Below are 19,643 nucleotides of genomic sequence, written 5' to 3'. Positions count from 1 at the left end.
TGCAAAGGGCGCGACGGTCTGCTGCAGGCTGGTGGATGGGTGGGTCCCGAGGTCGCGGGAGTGGCTGACTCTGGCCTAGCGAAGGGACTCTGCGAATATGACCAATTAGGGGATCGGATTCGCGACAGAGCCACTGCTAAGCCTTTGGGGTCCAATAAAGCGCTGGGGCTTGTTTCTGATGGCGTTGTAACCCTTGAGGTTTGTTATGACGGAGTGATCAGGGGAATGATAAGTTTGTGTGACGGTAAATAGAGCGATGAGATCCGCCGGTCCTCCCGCAATCCTACCCAGAGTTTGGGATCGCGATAACTAGAGTGTGACTTTGCTGGTATCCGAACAGTTTGTTATGCAGGCATGCAGTTTCGCGTTGTTGCCTACGCCGAGCTGAAATCTAGGGCGGTGTACGAGTAGGCGGAAAGGCATTGCTCCAAGCTGCAGTCCTCCTCGAGCAAACCAGAGCCTCCAGGGGTATGAAACGGAATCCAGAATGATGCTCCCTTGTGATACTGGTGATGGGCGAACGACTCTGTCGGACTGCGTAGTAAGAGCGAAGAACGACCGACAGAGTCACCTGAATGGCGTTCTGGGGTCACAGTGTCGCAGGTGATGTGCATTTGTATGCTTGCTAGTTCACGCAAGTTCGCCGTTGAGCAGTCCAAAGGCGATGAATCATAGGTATGTAGAGCAGTAGGATGAGTCAAATGGTCGATTTGGATTTGGATGGGTATTTGGTTGGGGATAGTCTCGGCATACTGGAAGGGTTCGTTTCTTGGTTCGTAGCAGGCTCTGCCGTTGGCCGACCGAGTTTCTCCTCACGAGACAACAGTTTTCGTCTCATGTTGTGCGAGACGAAAGAAACGCCACATGACCGAGGAGTTAGAACGCCCGTACTTTGCTTGTGTATAGCTCTTGCCTCAGGACCGATTCACTGCTTCGCACCAGGCCAATCACGGCAGTCTACAGCACAGCCGCATCGTGAACCAATCAGCGAGTGATTCGGCCGAGCCGGACATCATCTCAGCACAGCCACGGGGCGCGGCAGGTCCGTGTGCTACGCCCGCCCAACGCTCTCTTGCGACCCAGGCCATCACCCCACCGGCTCTTGCTCTGTATTTCCACTCACACGACTGACCACTGCCCTCGCCTATACAAGCACCTTCCACCAGTTTGTAGGACCGCAAACATTTCTCAAGCGAGACAAGCACCCACCCAACCTTCACCGTCCTCCACCATCACCGCCCACGGCAGCCCTATCCTCGCCTATAGAGACGTCTCAGCCTCACCCTATCCGGAACCGAACCGAAGGAATGTTACAGGAAAGCATGACGTTCAAGTCGGAGTCGACGTCTGGCACCACGTCCAGTAAGGCGAGTAGCCTGTTCGACCTGGACCAGAACGGCGAAAAATCTATCCTCGTGTACAAGTATCGCTCAGGCGCAAAGGGCCTAGAGGTCAAGACTGAGCGTGATCTTTGCACTGAACTCGACCAAGGTAAGTCCTCTGTAGTCTGGTGGTGTGACTCCAACTAAAGGCAGCAACCAGATCCGTCATTACCCTTCATACGCGTCACAAAGAAGCCTATACCGCGCGGCAACAGTCGGCTTGACATACTCAACGAAGACCTACTCGCCCCCTCGGAACGCGAAAAGTACGCAGAGAAGCCTACGCTCAAGGCTTCCGTCGCAAATGTGGGACTGCCCACGCTCGCCAAGTGGAAACACATGATATTGGGCAGCTACGACGATCTCTATATCGTCTCGCGCTCGCATACCTTGTCGCCTGAGGCGAGCAAAAACAACAGTCCAGAGTCCAGTCAGCACGTCAACTCGTTTCCTAGAGAAACGGTGCACAGCGATGATGCCTAGGTGCATCACAGGACTGAGCTGGATGCCGTTGGAACAGGCGGCTGGGCGATGGATGTCTGACATCTCTTGCGATGACAGTGACGCTCAGCCTTCACATGACTGCACGCTCGTTACACGACTATACGTTTCCTACCTATCATTACGCGATACCCAACGAGCTCGGCGCTGGATGGAGTTTACATTGTTTTGGTTTCCTTTGTCCTTATGTTGTCTGTCGCTGTAGAGTAGGAACGAAAGTATGTCGCACTCCTCCCGTTTGGTAGTGTGTAACTCTTAATAAGACAACCATGATCTTTAGCTGCTATCTTAATGTACATGGAACTGAACAGTGAAGTTTCAAGCCACCCCTATGTAATGAGTGCTTTTCAGCGCCGAGGAATGAACCGCTGCAAGGGTAGGTTGTCGAGAAACCAACGTCATCACACGTTTGATTCGCTTCTGGCGCATATGCCTGTCAAAGTTCGCAGGAGCGACCTGACCCAACAGGGAAGCGGCGTAAAGCTTTTCTCTCCGTGTTGCAGCGAAGGAACACACTGGCTGCATTGTTTGTATACACGTGGGTGGCATCGGACCTTCTAAATGGCTGGGCGCAACGGCAGACCCATCTACGGCTCGTCCAGACGGCACTAGCACACGAAGGCCCACCAGGCCTGCACATGCAAGCGGGGAGCTTCACTCTTGGGCCCGGTCTCAGCGCGCTGGGGCCCTGCATCGACTTCTGAAGCTTCCGCCGCGAGCCCATATTGCTAACACTCCCATTCAATCGCGCAGTTGAACGCCTTCGAGGTCTGCAATTGCCCGCAACTCGCCCAGCATGAGGTTCGTAATCCCAGCAATGCACCCGCGCATGCGCCCTCCAATCGTCGCACGGCGGGTGATGTCAACGGAAACTAATGCGCGTGTCCAGGTTCGGTCAACAACTCAAGCAGTCGCTCAACAAGGAGTGGATCTTCTACTACATCGACTACGAGGGCCTTAAGAATTCTCTACGCGTCCACCACATCTGGGATGAGAAGTCGGAGCAGAGCTTCGTCGAGCAGCTCGAGAAGGAGCTCGACAAGGTCTACACGTTCCAGCGCGTCAAGGCCGAGGAGATTATTCGTCGCATAGCAGCGTCCGAGAAGGAAGTCAACGACGCCGTCGCGCGCGCCCAGCAGGACCCCCAGAACGCCGCCAACTACGAGGAAGACTTCGATCTGCTCGAGGAGGACCTGAGCGACATTATCGCCGACGTCCACGATCTCGCCAAGTTTACCCAGCTCAACTACACGGGCTTCCAGAAGATCATCAAGAAGCACGACGTATGTATTGCATAGTTCGCATTGAATCAGAGCTAACTGAGTGTAGAAAAACACCAGCTGGTTCCTCAAGCCCGTCTTCGCCGCTCGTCTGAAGCGCAAGCCCTTCTTCCAGGACAACTACGACTCCTACGTTGTCAAGCTCTCGAGACTCTACGACATTGTCCGCACGCGAGGAAACCCGGTCAAGGGCGATGCATCCGCTGGAGGAAAGCAACAGAACTTCGTGCGCCAGACGACCAAGTACTGGGTGCACCCGGATAACATTCTGGAGCTGAAGCTCATCGTCCTCAAGCACCTGCCTGTGCTTGTGTTCAACCCCAACAAGGAGTTCAACGAGGAAGACTCTGCCATCACATCCATTTACTTCGACAACACCGAAACATGGGAGCTATACCAGGGCCGTCTGAAGAAGACCGAGGGTGCTGAAGCTATACGTCTGCGATGGTATGGAGGCATGTCGAGCGACACTATCTTCATTGAGCGTAAGACGCATCGCGAGGACTGGACTGGCGAAGAGTCTGTCAAGGCGCGTTTCAAGCTTAAGGAGAAGAACGTCAACGCATACCTCCGCGGTGAGCTCAGGCCCGAGCAGATCTTCGAGAAGGAGCGCAGGGAGCAGAAGAGGCCCGAGAAGGACATCGCTTCTGACGAGCAGCTGGCCCGAGAGATCCAGTACCGCGTACTTACCCGCAAGCTCGAACCCGTTACACGCTCCTTCTACCACCGCACCGCTTTCCAACTTCCCGGCGATGCTCGCGTTCGTATCTCCCTCGACACGGAGCTTACCATGACTCGCGAAGACAACCTGGACGGCAAGAGGCGTGCTGGCGACAACTGGCGTCGCATGGACATTGGTGTAGACTGGCCATTCAAGCAGTTGCCTAAGGAGGACAAGGAGCTTTTCCCGTATGCTGTGCTCGAGGTCAAGCTTCAGACACAAGCTGGAGGAGAGCCACCGCAGTGGATTCGCGACCTCACGTCTTCCCATCTTGTCGAAGCTGTGCCCAAGTTTTCCAAGTACATCCACGGCACAGCCACGCTGAATCCCAAGCGCATCAACTTGATCCCATACTGGTACCCGCAGATGGATGTCGACATTCGCAAGCCTGTTAGTCACAGGTTTGGTATTGAGCGCCCCGGAGCGAGCAACGACATCAGCACCAGCGGTAACCTCGATGACGATGACAGCGAAGACGAAGATGCCGTCATGGGTCTTCCTGGTGCGAACGGCAATGAGGACGATGACCGACTAAGGCGGCTGCGCGAGGCAAGGGATGTCATGGAGCAGAACGAGATGGAAAGAACCCGCGACTACGGCACTCTTACGAATGGCAACGATCCCAATGCGCTGGACATTGAAGAGCGTGTCGCCGCAGGACGCACTCGCGACGAAGATTACCCCATCTACGATTCTGACAGCGACGACGAAGATGAGGAGTACGAAGCAGCCAAGAAGCAGGGAGGTCTCCGCTATGCGCGGAAATGGGTAGAACGCACTGCGACCAACGTGGGCTCAACATTGCTTTCGACAGTCGCCACGGTTATCCCCAAGCCAACTCCTACCGACGTTGGTGAGGGAGGTTTCTCCCTTGGTGTACCCTCATGGAAGCAAAAGGGGGAGGTGAAGAGGTTCAAGGCTCCCAAGGGCAAGCGTAAGTCAATCCAATCATCTCATACTGCCAGCCCGAACTAACATAATATCAGGCATCCACGTCCCCGTCCGCGTCGAACCCAAAGTCCAACTAGCCACCGAGCGCACTTTCCTCTCCTGGCTCGAATTCTCCATCCTCATCGGTTCCATTGCGGCTACACTGCTAAACTTTGGTGACCCCCTTGCTTTTGCGGCTGCGTGGGCGTTTACCATCATCGCCTGTATCGCGCTCTGCTACAGTGCAGGCTTGTACCTGTGGAGAGTGAACAAGATCAAGGAAAGGAGAGCGGTTACGTACCACGATCGCTGGGGACCTACGCTGCTCTGCTTCGGACTGTTCTGCGCTGTTGCCGTCAGTTTCGGATACAGATTCGGCAAGGGTGGTGTTGATGGTGGGTTGAAGGGTGATATCAAGGGGTGAGAGTGTTGGGATATCGGAACAAATACATAGCTGATGGGGTTCGACGTTTTGAAGTGGTCACGACTGATGGATGGACGGTTTCGAAGGTGACGGGAAAGATGGGAGTGATGCATTATTGGCGTTACGTGTACAAAAAAAGTGTACATAATAATGGGTATTGTTGTACTTTTGACTGATGCTGTAAACCGTTGCAAGGAGCCATCCGATGGCTTAAACCAGTGACACCGAAAGAAGGGATTGCATGCACGTGTTGTCTCGCGCATGGGCGGAAGGTATAAATTGCTCTCGCCCAAGGCCCTGCTTCATGTCTCCTCTGTCACACGTTACTCTTTTTCCATAAAAAAATCACGAGAGCATAACCCATGTCTCTTCCGCTGTTTCCAAAAAGCACAGGAGGCGAGACCATGGTCAGCCTTGCCTGCTTCAGTTGCGCCAAAAATACCAGATCGATGGCGCATGTCTGCATCTGGACACTACGCTGGCATAACTCAAAGCCGCCCTGCACAGAAGACATGTTGTTTCCCGCCCTGAGAAAGCGCGACGCTACCTACGCAGTATCCGCCTGCCTCTTCTTGTCAATGTTGCCGAGAAAGCACGCATGTCTGGGAAACGCTTAAAGTGCATACATCACTATGAAGAGTACCCAGGTCTTCGTCTTTCGACTTCGTGTCTACATTCCAGCCTTCTGCTCTTACCCTTTCCAAAAACAATTGAAGACCTCAATATGTCTGTTTCTCTCTCAAAATCGAAGCCTACTTTGACATGTCTTTCTTTGAGCTTTCGGTATCGAAAAGAACACAATTGCGCAGCATGAGCAATGGTCTGCCTTTCAAAAGATCAACAGATACGAGAAGATGTTTCTCTGTGAGCATTCGGCTTCGAAAATTCTGAAATCAGAACCGATGTGCCGTCCCTATCCGCTCTGGCGCTCAAGATCAATGAAGCTCAGAAACAGGGCATGGAGATTGAGTAAGAAGAGGCGGTAACCGAAAATTCACATAGCATGTAGCATGAGTGCGGAAGGAGATATGCGAGCTGGGGTATAAAAGAGGTCCTTTTCTCTGGGCATACCTAGGTACATCCTCCTTCCTCATTCACCTACCTGCTTTGGGGTTGTCACCAAAAGGCTATACGAATCTACAAATGTGTGTTCTTTCCTAAAAACGACGACGACTACGACATGATTCTGCGCGCTCGCTGTTGCTTGGGTATTTACTTGGTGGCATTTGTGTTCGAATTTTGTATCTCTTGGGTGGTCTCGCAAAAAGCATTTCGTGTATGTGATGACCTCGGGAGTCTCTCGGTGGACGATGAGGGACAAGGAATCACCGGGAACTTGGAGCGCTTGTCTACCAAAAGAGTGTAACAGGATGTTCATGGAATGAAAAGAAGACATCATCTGCATTCTCCAGGTTTCGTATCCCTCATTAAACGACTTTCGCTATCCACCCCTCCACTTAGTACTTCGGCTTAAATGGCAACGTAGCCATAATCGTCCCCACCTCCGCCTGTAAGCTAAACAACTTATACAGCCACTTGATAATAACAAAAAAGCTCTCCGGCTCGCCCATATGCTTGAACCCCTCCACAAACCGCGCTTCCTTCGGCGCCCCATGCATCAACGCAAGATAATAGTCGTCAATCGGGAAAATCTCATCGTCAGTCCCATTCACCAGCAGCAACCTCGCACACTCCTGCTTATCCAGCGTGCCATCATTCAGCAACGAGAACTTGCTCATGGCCTCCTTCTTGAAGGCCTCGACGTCGTTGCCATAGCCCCATTTGTAGGCCAGTGTGTTGGCGAGGTCGAAGGGGTACTCGAGGTGATTTACATTATCCAGCCATTCAGGGGAGAACATGTGGTGGCAGCCGCCGCCGAGAGCCACGACGCCCGCAAGCTTAGAAGCGTGTGTATGCGCGACGCGCATGGCGTAGTAGCCGCCTGTGCTGAAGGCCCAGATAGCGATTTTCTTTGCATCGAGACGCGGTTGTGTGGCTACCCAGTCGAAGAGCGAGCTGTACAGACGGTCTGGAGACGTTGGGTCGGACGCCGTGGCTGGACAGTCGCCTGTGCCGGGTATCTCGAGGACGATGGTTGCGACGCCGACACGGCGCCAGCCTTCCATCCATACCGCTAGTTCGGTGCGGTACCCGTCTAGTCCGGTGAAGATGACGAGGGTGGGTACGGGGTTTTCTTTCGAGGCGCTGTCTGGGACAAGGTGGTACACGGGTATGTGTTCGCCTTCGTCTTGGTTGCGGTGTTTGTGTGGGATCATGACTTCGTGGACAGGGTGTTCCCGCATTCCCAGGCCTTTGATGCATACTTCTTTGCCTAGTCTCCAGGCTTCACGTTGGACTTCGCTGCGTGGTGCTGGGAAGCGGCTGATGCGGTACACGGCGCTGGATCGTAGGTAGTACTCTGATGCTTTCTCTTTTTCGCCATTCTTCTCGGCTTCTGCGGCTATGGACTTGAGCTTTTCGGCCTGTGGGAAGTAGATTTTGGCGTATTCGTCCCAGTTGTAGGGCTCTTTCATGTCTTTGGATACCATCTCTTTTACTATCGGCTCGAAGTCGGAGGCTGTGCCGAACATGAAGGGGTAGACGCCCATTTCTGCCTATGGAGAATCAGTTGTGAGATCTTCATGTATGTAGTCTGAGTGGCCGGTGATAAACATACAGGCTTCTTCCACTTCGTCTCCCACAGCTGCTCATAAGACTCGTGGTGCTTCGCCGGCGTCTTCAGCTTCTCCTGGATGAAGAACTTGCCCCCTGGTGCCGCCATATTTGATATAGTCTTCCTCTCGATGTAGTGTATATCTAACTTCTTAGTACGACGCAATCTGTATCCGGAGATGTAGCAACGCGTTGACGGAAGGTGGACGGTTGAGATGAAGATGCATCAGTATTCGATTCGAGTATCATATATAAGCTGCCAATCTATTCATAGGCCTCCCGCTCGGCACAAGTTCACGTACGCCGATAATGTTGCGGCAATGGTGTCGCGGTTCACGGTTCGGGCATTAAACGTTGCGGCAGGGCCCGCGGGCGGGGAGCCGAAAACTGAAACCCATTGTCCACATACAGCACGCGATCACACTGTCTTGTTATACTCAGAAATCGGCCCCGGTCTCTCGTCACGAATAAAACACGCGACCATGCCTGCACTCGTCCAAGAGAGTGCCTATTATATACGAAAAGGCTCTTTCTCCTCTTGGAGTTGTCCTTCACGTCGCAAATCACCCAAAGGTATTCTCTGTATTCCGACCAAAGCGTTCGCAGAAAGTGACTTGGTATGTATCGCTAGGGTACATCACAAGAACACTGTCAATTCGGGATTTGAGTTTCTTCGTCCGTCCCAGAGTCGTTCATGTTTTCATATTCAGTTGTCTAGATCTGACACATTCGTGAAACATGGCTCATGATCCGTACCCATTCCTATGATTGCCAAACCACCCCATACGCCAGTAATGCTACGTTGAAACTATTTGTGTGCTGAATTGCATTAGCCAACTTCAATTACATCAGACTAAGATGGACTTACGAATGCCCTCAGTGGGCTTGGGCGTTACATCGACGACCTCCGCTGCGGGCGTCTTGACCTCGATAATGTCCTTCATGAAGGGGAAGGTGAGCACCTCCTTGATGGAGTAGTGGTCGGTCAAGAACATGACTAGACGGTCGATGCCCATACCCCAACCACCGGTGGGTGGCAGACCGTACTCGAGCGACTGACAGAAGGTCTCGTCAATGAGCTGTGCTTCGTCGTCACCAGCCGCCTTCTGGTTCGCTTGCTCTTCCTATGTACATGTCAATATGCGTCTCCTCAATGCAAGTATCTGGAACTTACGAATCGCAGACGCTGATCGAAGGGGTCGTTCAGCTCAGTATAAGCGTTGCAGATCTCCTTCTTGCATACAAAGGCCTCGAAACGTTCGCAGAGACCAGGGATATCGCGGTGGTATTTAGCAAGTGGCGACATGACCTCGGGGTGACCGATAATGAATGTAGGGTTGATAGCAGTCTCCTCGATGAACTCACCAACCAACTTATCAATCATTCTTGAGTTGGTGCGAGGTTCTGAGCAGTCGACCTTGACCTTCTTGAGTACATTCTTGAGGAACTCGTTGGTCTCGGCAGTGTGTAGTTGATCCGCTGGTGGGAACTTCTCGCCGGTGGCCTCCTCCAATGCCGGGATCATCTCGACTCGCCTCCATGGCCTTGCCCAGTTGACGTTGTAGACCTCGCCGCTCTGAGTGTGGTAGACGGTCTCGTATCCGCCTGTGACCTCCTTGACCAGCTCGCTGACGAGCTCCTCGGTCATGTTCAGGACGTCGTTGTAGTCGGCGTATGCCATGTAGAATTCGCAGGTGGTGAACTCGGGGTTGTGGGTAAGATCGATACCCTCGTTACGGAATTGACGGCCGATCTCGTATACCCTCTCCAGACCTCCAACTACAAGCTCCTTGAGGTATAGCTCGGGCGCGATACGCATGTAAAGCTCCATGTCGAGTTCGTTGTGGTATGTCTTGAATGGTCGCGCAGTCGCACCACCAGCAATCTTGTTCATCATAGGCGTCTGAACTTCCAGAAAGTCCCGTTCGTCGAGGTACTTGCGAACAGCCTTGATAATCCTGCTCCGAGTGATGAAGGTGTTGCGTGTTGAGTCGTTCATGATGAGATCGAGGAATCGGTTGCGGTGGCGTTGCTCCTGGTCCTTGTAGCCACTGTGTAGTATTAGTATCACCATTGCTGAAGTTCTGAGGTGAACTCACAAGTGCTCCGTCGGCAACATCCTCAAGCAGGGGGTGAGAAGGATCACCTCGCGCGCGAAGATGCTCAGCTCACCCTCACCACCCTTCTTGGGGCTGGTGCGACCTGGGTATCCGATGACACCGATGATGTCTCCTCGCTGGATGTTCTCATGCTGCTTCTCGAAGGGTACGTCGGCCTTGGCTTCCTGCAATTGACACATGACCTGGATGTTGACACCCTCAGCCTTGCCTAGACATCATCAGCTATAGGATATCGGTGTATCCAGTATACGTACAAACGTAGAAGTGCAGCGCGTTGGAGGCAGAGCGCTGTGTCATGACGCGGAGACCGATGCGAATCTCCTTGTCGGGCTCAGTCTCTCCCTTCTTGAGGTGCGAGTAGTCGCGAACATAGTCGGCGAGCTTGTAGTTGGTGTGGAACTTGTGCGGGTACGGGTTGGGTTGCTTGGAGGCGCGGAGAGCGTTGATCTTGTTAGACCGGATCTCGAAATATTGCTGCAGTTGGTGAGTAACCAGATTAGTTGAAAGAGGCAAGTTCGATGCGCACGTTTGGGTTCAATTCCTCGACATCGTCTTTCTTCTCCTTCTTGGGCCGCGCAGGTAGCGACGCCTCCTTCTCCTTCTTCTTCTCGTCCTTCTCGCGCTGCTTCTGGCGACGCTTCAGTTCACTCTTGGAGATTTTCTCGCCGGTGACTGGGTCGGTGTGCAAGTCCTTGGTCTCGGCAGCCGGTGGCTGTTGTGCAGCTTGTTCGTCGGCCATTGTTGCGATGTTCGGTGGTGCTCGTGTGGGCTGCGCGACGAGATATATGCCCCGCCAACTTTTTGATTTGACTCACCCCGCCATTGACTGGCAACCCACGGGAACAAAGTTTTTCCATCCGGCTATGGAGACTCATACCTCACATCACCGCTGCACTCTTCTGTGATCATGAATGCTACTGTAGACATGGTGCCTGCAGCGTTGCAGGCATCGCACGTGTATCAATTCACCCGGTCACCCCGCATGCGACAAATGCTAGACAGGTTTTCGTCATTTCGATCTGAAACACGAGACAGCCATAGCAGTTGTCAACTATTCCAGATTTTCAACAAAGTTCGAGGTAGTATTTGTAATGCAACCTTCGGTTAAACTGTGTTACAAATTACAACACAGGGTGTCAGGCTTGACCAACACCATAGTACTTCTTATCTGACTTACTCGAAGATGTCCGAACAGAACTTCATCGTCATCCTGACTCTACCCGACGAGCCCACGATAAGGGGACAGTCCACACGGTCCATGCCCGAATATAGCCCCCAAGGATCTTCTAGTGGCCGCAATATGCGCAATACGAAGAAGACGCGCAGCATTGGGCATCTACGGCAGCACATCTTGCGTCACCTTAGCGACGGGATGAACAGTGGGAACAGATCATCTCGAGACCCTGTGAATCCCAAGATGCTGCCACGGGAGGACCCTGTGTTCGCCACTCTTGACAGCTGTCGATGTTGGGCTTCTAATATCCGGGCCAAGTCCGACCGATACTCTCTTCTCCGCTTTCTGACGCGCAAGCAATGTGAGTTTTCTTAGGCAAACTCCTGGGTGGAACCTTGATTGCTGAATTTTTGACGTAAATTCTTACCTTGTGGCCGTCCATCCACGGTCGTGATGCTGGCCCCGAGAACCTCCTGTTGAAAAGCCAACTCATCTCCCCGCAATATCATCAAGTCTAGTAAGACGACTAGAAATAGTTACCATGGGAATCATAGACAGGGCGACAGTCCAGCAGATGTTACCACAGTGACTGAACAGGGCGACAAGCCACATGGCCTTGACAATAATCAGAGCCACGAAGTAGCGAACCTGAAACACGCGTTGAAACATCAAACTTGGGGTATCATAAGGCTGATGCCCGCTGCAGGTGCGGCTAAGGCTGGCTGCAAGACATGTCGCTGTATGCCCATAGCGCGTTTCTCCTTTGAATACCGAGCCAAACTCTGTCGATGCAATGTCGCGTCTTGCGGAACTGGTCAAGATGCAGGCTGCAGCAAATCTTGTGTTCAGGCGTGTTCAGGTTCATTCCACAGACCACTCTGTGAACTTCCTACTAAATTGAGGGCATGGTGTGATCCCGATGTCGGAAGGTAGTAATGATAGATGACTATGTGGACGTAGAAGGGGGAAGCGTGCGAGAGGCTAAGGCAGGTACGGCGATGATGAAACAGGAAAACATGGCATCCAGAGCGCGTTCCTGCAGTACTGTATGTTGAACGGTAGGCTAGCGGGGATCTTTCTAGTGGAATAACAATGAGGTCGCAGATGCGGCCACATGATGCAGATTTGCGAATTCGCGGTATTGGGAAGTTGTTTTTCACCATGACGCGATGATCTTGCCGCGTGACGGACGATGTCCACGTGCTTTTACGTCTGATCGATGAAGTAGGTACGATCCGTTACCGCACCTTCCCGGAGATTAGTGGTGAAGTAGTTGCAACCATCACGAAGCGTGGCCTCGAAGAAGGCCTCGTGAGCACGCTTCTCTCGAAGAGACTATCGAGCGGCACACGGTCCGCCTCCTAAAACCACTTACCAACAGCCCTTGCGAGGTTTTAGCGCGTATCATATCGATAGCTCATCCGCTCAGCGTTCACGGGATGGCTCTCACATCGAAAGCTGGGGGGGAGATCACAAGACTACGTCATGTGTAACCAGGACTCTCGATCCCGACGCCATGGGGATGGACGGATGGCTAGGTGCAGACCAAACATCATGAGCAAAACCCTCGATCGCAGCAAGCTGTGCGATCGGACAAAGTCGAGCCAGGGAGGGGAGTCCGGTTGTACGGCGCTGTTGACGCAAACAACGCGAAGACGCGTCTTGGGCAATACTCAGAATCAGCTGGAAGGGTCCTGATGACGACACCCATAAACTTTGCTCAGGCAGTCAGCTGAAACTGCAGGCAAAGCAATATGGACAAGCAGATGTTTCCTATGACTCGCAAAGCCTATCGATAGCTGAATAGGCGAAGATGCGTGCAATCGATAGGGAGGCTGCAGGCGAGCTGCAGAGGCAATCATAATGGGGAGGGCTAAGATTGTGACGCGGGCCGCCGAACTGGTGGCAGGCGGGCGCAAAGCTGGAGCCCCTATTCCGCGCGACTCGGCCACCCGATGGCATGAAGACGATAAGATTTGCTAATTTGGGCATAGAAGGGGGGATAGGTCGACGCGTGGTTCGAGCGCCCTGGTGCCGATACTGTGATTGGGGAAGATGCGGTGGTGGCGAGGATTTGGTGTTGTTTTGATTCTGCTTGTTGATCAACAAACACGGCATGTAAACACGCACACCTGAACGTGGCAAGAGCTCCGCAGCAGCGCCTCGCAGTGCAACAGACGTGCAGAGAGCTGGCAGCGGTGGAGCTTCGCGTGTCTAAATTTGCAGAGCCTACTCGGGTCGCCTCTATGACTGCTTCACTTTGTGCTGCAGACGTGGATTCGATTGGCAGGCAGGGCTAACGGGCTTCGCTGCAGGGCGTCACGAAGTAAGAGGCGGGTTGGGACGCACGGGCCCCAACGCCCCAACTTTCCTGCCACACGCCCGGCGAAAAGACACCCTGCACATGAGAGAACGCGTCTCTTCTCATATACCACTGCATTCCCAGCCGATCGCTATCGAGCGCAAGAAGGGTCTCTCCATCGCTCGATCGCTTGCACTCTCCCCTCGCCATTGCATCATCGCGTTGTGACGCGCCTGCCGTGTGTTGCGACTATACTTGCCTAACGTGCGGAGGTAAACACGCGACGCCTGCGCCCTCGCTTCCCCAGTACACGACACAGCAAATCACCCTCCGACACGCCGTCAACATCAACACGCTCTCTCCACCTCCAGCCATCCTTTCCCCACCAGGACCCTCCATCACCAGGCCTTGTATGGAGCACCACCGGACTTCGGCCGTTGCTTGTTGAAGGTGGAATCACGGAACCCGGCCAGCATCGAGCACTACGCCATCGCGCGCCTGCCGACGACATTCCACGCATTCATACCACGGTCCGCATCCACCACGCGCCAGCAGGACTACCGCGCCATCGCTATCGACTGAAGACTGCACTCATCTCCATGCCCTCTGCGCCTGCCTAAAACACGTCAACACGTCACGGAGACATCGCCGCCCGCCATCTGCCCGTCTCATCCCAAAACATCCCGACTCACTCCAGACGCCCCGGTCACGAGCAAAACTCTGCACTGAGCTGCTCTCACTACGCGCGCCATGGATTACGGATATTCGCCCAGTCGCGAATGTGGCACCATGCACTTTCCCTCACCAACCGGACCCCACAGCTACCGACTCGACAGCACCCACTTCTCCCACCTCCAGGAGCTCCGCCGCTCTCTGTCGCGCTCACCCTCCAAACAGTCGCGCTTCCAGCTCCGCAACTCCGACACGCCCCGCTCTCCCATCTCGCCCCTCGCCATTGCGCGCGCATTCTCTCCCAAGGCGAACAAGGTTACCAGCCCCATCGCCAACTTCCCTGAGTCACCACTAGCGCAAGCTGCACCGGCCAAGAAGAAGTTCTCCTTGCGACGCTCAGGCCCTTTCCGGTCATCGCCGCGCACGCGCAACAGCAACTCCAAGAGTCCCCGGCGACGCGCCTTGGCCGAGACTTCCGACGTGGGCAACGCGACGCCCTTCATTACGCGACACTCGCCCGGCCAAGAAAACATCCCCGCGCGACGCCCAAGCGCAGAGTCCCCGGACACCATGGACATGGACAAGCGACTAGAAGTCGACGACAAGCCCATCAAGTTCGAGTTTGCGCGCCGCCCCGAGCTGTCGCCCGCGCCACCAGCAAAGTCGAGCCCACTCAAGCGCAATGACGGACTGATGAACCTCAGCGGTTCGCCCGGATCCAGTCCCATGGCAAAGCGCCGGAGCCTGCACGGCGTGTCGAGCCTCGGAAACGACTTCGAGAGCATATTCGACCCGTCCCCCGCACCGCGCATCTCTGCCGATGAGAGCTCGCGCTTGTACAATGACATGACGAACGGCTTCTCCTTCAACAGCTCACCTATTTCGGGTGCGACATCACCAGTCCGCCGCACAACGTCACTGCGCAGGTCGACCCTATCACAGCGATCCAACACCCCGCGGAAGCCGAGCAACGATGGCGAGTTCGCAATGCCTGGGCCGGCTGCCTCCAAGACGCGCAACCGCATGTCCCTCGACAGCACCGTCAACTCAGCCACCCAAACACCACCCGTCCAGACGCCTTTCCGCAAGTCTACCTTTGACGCCGGGCGCATGGGCTTGCCAACGCCATTCCCCCGCGGAGCCGGTGCAGCACAGCCGCACCCGCTCTCACACGCGCATACTCCATCTTCTGCTTCATCCAGCCTGAGCGGCACACCAATGGCTCCTCCCCGGGCTCCAGCCGTTCAGTGGGGCGGCCCTGCATTCCCCCCGCCTCCGATGCCCAACAACCCACACTTCTCTCGCTCACTTCCCATCGGTATCGGGCGCCCACATGCCCCAGATGGCGAGCAGTCGACGCAAGACTCGTTCGACACGCCCTTCAAGATTGCGCCACCGGCACCTGTCGCCTTCTCGACCGGCCTTCTGTCCAAGAAGAACCGCAATGCGGATGAGCCAGCAGCAGGAGGCATCTATGTCATGCCCGACACGCCATCCAAGCGCCAGTCTTTCCCCCCTGCCGCAGCAGACCGCACTGTCAACCTTGACACACCCTTGGTCAAGAGGAGTGGCAGTCTCTTTGGCAATGAAGCTCGCCCGCAACATCAGTTCGGCACGCCTAGCACACCGTTCAGTGCAAACGTATCCAAGTTTTCAACAGAGGCTTTCGGCAGTCGACCAAGCATCTTCGGTGGTATGAGCGGTACCATGCAACGCCGAGGCAGCTTTGTGAGTATCGACGGAGATAACGATGAGGATGTCCAGCCGGACACACAATCACCGACAGCGAACCGGATGGGTGACAGCCAATCCAGCGCGGATGACATGCCACCCACACCGACCAAGCCCAGTAATGGGTCTAGCCGTCGTTCAAAGGAGAGCAGCCTGCGACGTAAGACGTTCCGCTCGCGCCCTTCCATTGGTCAAGACACATTTGCAGTACCCGACAATGATGGTCGGCCAACGAGTAAGTACACATCTCGTATAGATTCAGTGACTTTTCCGGATGAAGACAGCTCGTCAGAGGACGCTGAGTCTGAGTCAACGGTTAATAAGTCCCCCTCCGCATATGCCCTCAACGCGAATAGGAGTCGACTGCTGCGGCAAGCCAATACTTTGGCTCGCCCTCTGTCTCTTCCGCGGCAGGTTGCCCGCACATCTCTCCAGTCATCGGATAGCGAGAGCAATACTAAACATTCTACAGCAGCTGGAAGCCTCTTTGGCGCACCATCACCACAGACTCCCGCGCACGAGTCTTTCGCCCCTCTTGATGCGAGCAAGCTGTCGATCTCCGGTAACCGACGGGGATCGTTCCCTTTCAACAGCAGCTTTGGCTCCTTTGCGCCCGCCACACCGACAACGCCACGTGACTCCGGCTTCTTTGGAAGTGTCCAAGGAGCCATCCCCATCGGTCTAACAAAGAACGACGTGGATGAGTCCTTGAGTGAACGATTCCATGAGATCAAGCCTCTCGATGGCGGAGAGGGCGAATTCTCTACAGTGTACCGTGTGAGTCAGCCGGTCAAGGTCTCGCCGCTGAGGTCGCCCGCCGGCAGCCAAGTATGGGTTGTAAAGAAGTCGAAGAAGGCCTACATTGGCGCAGGAGACCGTCAGAAGAAGATGCGTGAGGTCGACATCCTCTACGCTCTCCAGGGCCACGAGCACGTGTTGGACATCAAGACCCACTGGGAATTTGACCAACACCTATACATCCAGACCGAGTATTGCGAGGGCGGTAACTTGAGGAAATACCTCGACACCGTTGGCTTTAATAGCCGTCTCGATGACTTCCGCATCTGGAAGATCCTGCTCGAACTTCTGATGGTATGTCTAATTATAGTCTTTGTTCACAACACCGCTAATCCTTTTGCAGGGTCTCAAATCCATTCACGATGCTGGCTACATCCATCTCGACCTTAAGCCTGCTAACATCCTCATCGACTTTGAGGGTGGACTGAAGATTGCAGACTTCGGTTTAGCGAGTCAGTGGCCAGCTCCAGCTGGTATTGATGGCGAAGGCGACCGCCACTACCTTGCACCCGAGCAACTCTCTGGTCGGTTCGATAAGCCTGCCGACGTCTTTGCCCTTGGCATGATGCTGGCCGAAATTGCCGGCAACTGCGTAATTCCTGAGAACGGCGACTACTGGCAAAAGCTACGATCGGGCGAGTTCGAGAACGTGCTTCCCAGTCTGACTTGGAGCGCCGACAGCAGCACACTTAGTCGGGACTCCCATGGCGACCCGGTCTCTGAGCCAGCGAGGCCTTCTATGGATGGCTTCCTCATGTCGGACGCCGCAGAAGACTCAATGGCGTCCATTACAGTCAAGCCAGCCTCTAACCCTGAGGAGGAGCTGGCCCGTGCACCTTCATTCATGGTGCAGCGCAACGACCCTAACTCGATGGACCACGTCGTCTACGCCATGCTGAACCGAGACCCCGACATGCGACCAACTGCAGAGCAAGTCCTTCAATGCTACGGTTGCCGATGGGTTGAGTCAAGACGCCGCGCTGGTGCCACCATCTACGAAGGCAATTTCGGACCCAGCGATGAAGTCCTTGCCACTTACGCCGATGAACACCAGGACGGCCTCTTCGAGGATATGATGGATATGAGCTAAGTGCTTGCGCGAGGCCACTCATCATTCACTATTGTTCTCTTGTTACTACTCCGCTCCGTTTACTCCGCACAACCACTGTCTTGGTTACGACGTGCATCTGCAGCCATTTTCCGAACGTCCTGCGATACTGTGGTACCTCGACATCATCATCATCAACATCACCCTTGTACACTATTATGACGATCTGGCGTTTTGAGATCGAAAAAAGGGAAAAGCACTTCTGATGCTTCACGACTCACTCTACGACGAGTCGCCTGTTTTTTGTTTTATACTTTTCCTTTGTTTTCTCGCCACTGTTTTTATTACGAGCTTCTGAACGTTACGGCCACGATATCTTGGGGTAACAAGGTTGTCCCTTCTTCGGGCAGGTTTTGGGTTTGGCCATTATCTTGGAGTTTGTGCGTTGCATATGCATCCCCCCACGAGGATACCTTCGCAGCTGGAAAATAGCGCGAATGGGGATTGGCGTTCTTCTTCCTTGTCTTCTTCTCTTTTCGTATTGAATGACTGGTACGGCTTTACTGTATCAACGTAGGGGGTTCTGAGTGGAGTTGCGGAGGCTGGGTCTCTTGGGGCCGGTTGGGTTACGGCGGTGGGGACGGCGGACATGGAAGGGTAATGTTGAAAGAGCAATATCACTCACGATTTCATGACCCAAATCATCGGTCCTTTCTTGCGGCTTGTGATGTGATGTGATATGCTGAAATTGCACTGCCATTGCGTCTATTCCAGCCCATGAAGGAAGATGGAGGGTGCGAGAGGAGGCCATGTGCTTTAGTCCCCTTCGCAAGACTGGACTTCCGTCCTTGGCTTACACTGGATATTGGTGCTGTGTATGCACCAAGACAATTGTCTAAATACCGAACGTACGACAAGGGTGATCCCTCCTTCCACGGAGACTACAAGGCCACTGAAATGACAGACTGACTAGCCATTGATCTCTCTCCGCAAGTGCGGTCATGTTATGCCTTGTGCATGGCGTATAAAGGGATAGCTTCACAGGAAGTTCTAGTGGCATTCTTAGAAGTGCCGGTATTATAGGGCTCGCGTGCCATAGCAAACGTGGCTATGCGCGTATGCTTACGACTTTGGTATGGGAGACAGACTTGGGTTGACTAAACGAGATATTCTGGTGTCCGGCGCCGAAGACAAGCTTACTATTGGAAGAGAGGTGTAAGCTCCTTTTCCGCTCTTCTTCTTGGTCTTTGGAAGTCAATCTGAAGTTAATTCACGCTGGAATTCGATTACGCTGTTCCCACTTGTTCACATAAGTAGAACTACGTCTTCCATCTATAATCAGAAGCAAAGTACCTAGGTAGAGCGTCGTAGTCTCGGACGGGCAAAAGCCGCGAGTGGCTTTCTTGATTCAAGTGACACGGGAAGCGTGCTTACCTCCAGGGCTAAGCAACAAAAGCGATGAGCTAGCTCTCCGACCAATATTTGTGAGCTGACAATGACTGCCCGAAGCTTGGAATTCCAGAATCTAGAAGGCGTGAAGGCACTTGCATGTCGACAGTGCTGAATCCTACGGTCAAATCTGCACGTGAACGGCCGATCACATGGCATCCGTAGCTATTCTACCTGGGATGTATCGATAAGAAAAGGCTAAGCTTTTTGGGAGATATAGGGACATGGGCATATTGACCAGGAGTCTCCAATTCTGCGGCAACCCCATGCGGCAATGTATCTCCGCCCGTGGCCTTGGATACGAAAAGGTGAATCTAGGCTTCTGGTGCATTGTCCAAAGCACGTCGGTAACGGGTAGCGGGTCGAGTAACCCCGACCGGTCAAACTGTTGTGCCAAGAAGGCACAGCGGCTTGGTGTGCATCGGGAAGCAAGGAACA

General features: G+C 54.0%; 5 protein-coding genes across 5 annotated transcripts; 3 read left to right on the top strand and 2 right to left on the bottom strand.

Moving 5' to 3' along the window:
• Positions 1 to 1,307: 1,307 nt before the first annotated feature.
• J4E87_000542 (uncharacterized protein) lies at positions 1,308 to 1,865 on the top strand (the record flags this gene model as incomplete). The annotated part of the gene is made up of 2 exons (XM_049372198.1): positions 1,308 to 1,491; positions 1,543 to 1,865. The coding sequence occupies 2 exons, from the start codon at positions 1,308 to 1,310 to the stop codon at positions 1,863 to 1,865; spliced, it is 507 nt and encodes a 168-aa protein (XP_049238332.1).
• Positions 1,866 to 2,679: 814 nt separating this feature from the next.
• J4E87_000541 (uncharacterized protein) lies at positions 2,680 to 5,238 on the top strand (the record flags this gene model as incomplete). The annotated part of the gene is made up of 4 exons (XM_049372197.1): positions 2,680 to 2,684; positions 2,773 to 3,166; positions 3,213 to 4,818; positions 4,871 to 5,238. 4 exons carry the CDS (start codon positions 2,680 to 2,682, stop codon positions 5,236 to 5,238), a joined length of 2,373 nt encoding a protein of 790 aa, XP_049238331.1.
• A 1,457-nt stretch (positions 5,239 to 6,695) lies between these two features.
• Positions 6,696 to 8,020, bottom strand: J4E87_000540 (uncharacterized protein; the record flags this gene model as incomplete). The annotated part of the gene is made up of 2 exons (XM_049372196.1): positions 6,696 to 7,853; positions 7,916 to 8,020. 2 exons carry the CDS (start codon positions 8,018 to 8,020, stop codon positions 6,696 to 6,698), a joined length of 1,263 nt encoding a protein of 420 aa, XP_049238330.1.
• Positions 8,021 to 8,759: 739 nt separating this feature from the next.
• Positions 8,760 to 10,770, bottom strand: CLA4 (Protein kinase; the record flags this gene model as incomplete). The annotated part of the gene is made up of 5 exons (XM_049372195.1): positions 8,760 to 9,035; positions 9,086 to 9,962; positions 10,011 to 10,239; positions 10,286 to 10,505; positions 10,558 to 10,770. The coding sequence occupies 5 exons, from the start codon at positions 10,768 to 10,770 to the stop codon at positions 8,760 to 8,762; spliced, it is 1,815 nt and encodes a 604-aa protein (XP_049238329.1).
• Positions 10,771 to 14,257: 3,487 nt separating this feature from the next.
• On the top strand, positions 14,258 to 17,798 carry J4E87_000538 (uncharacterized protein; the record flags this gene model as incomplete). The annotated part of the gene is made up of 2 exons (XM_049372194.1): positions 14,258 to 17,002; positions 17,052 to 17,798. The coding sequence occupies 2 exons, from the start codon at positions 14,258 to 14,260 to the stop codon at positions 17,796 to 17,798; spliced, it is 3,492 nt and encodes a 1,163-aa protein (XP_049238328.1).
• Positions 17,799 to 19,643: the final 1,845 nt, after the last annotated feature.

Source organism: Alternaria ethzedia, assembly GCF_023757985.1.
Source record: "Alternaria ethzedia strain BMP 0044 chromosome Unknown scaffold_1, whole genome shotgun sequence".
Taxonomy (NCBI): Eukaryota; Fungi; Ascomycota; class Dothideomycetes; order Pleosporales; family Pleosporaceae; genus Alternaria; species Alternaria ethzedia.
Note: the sequence above shows the minus strand (reverse complement) of the source record. Positions and strands in the feature narration are given on the sequence as shown.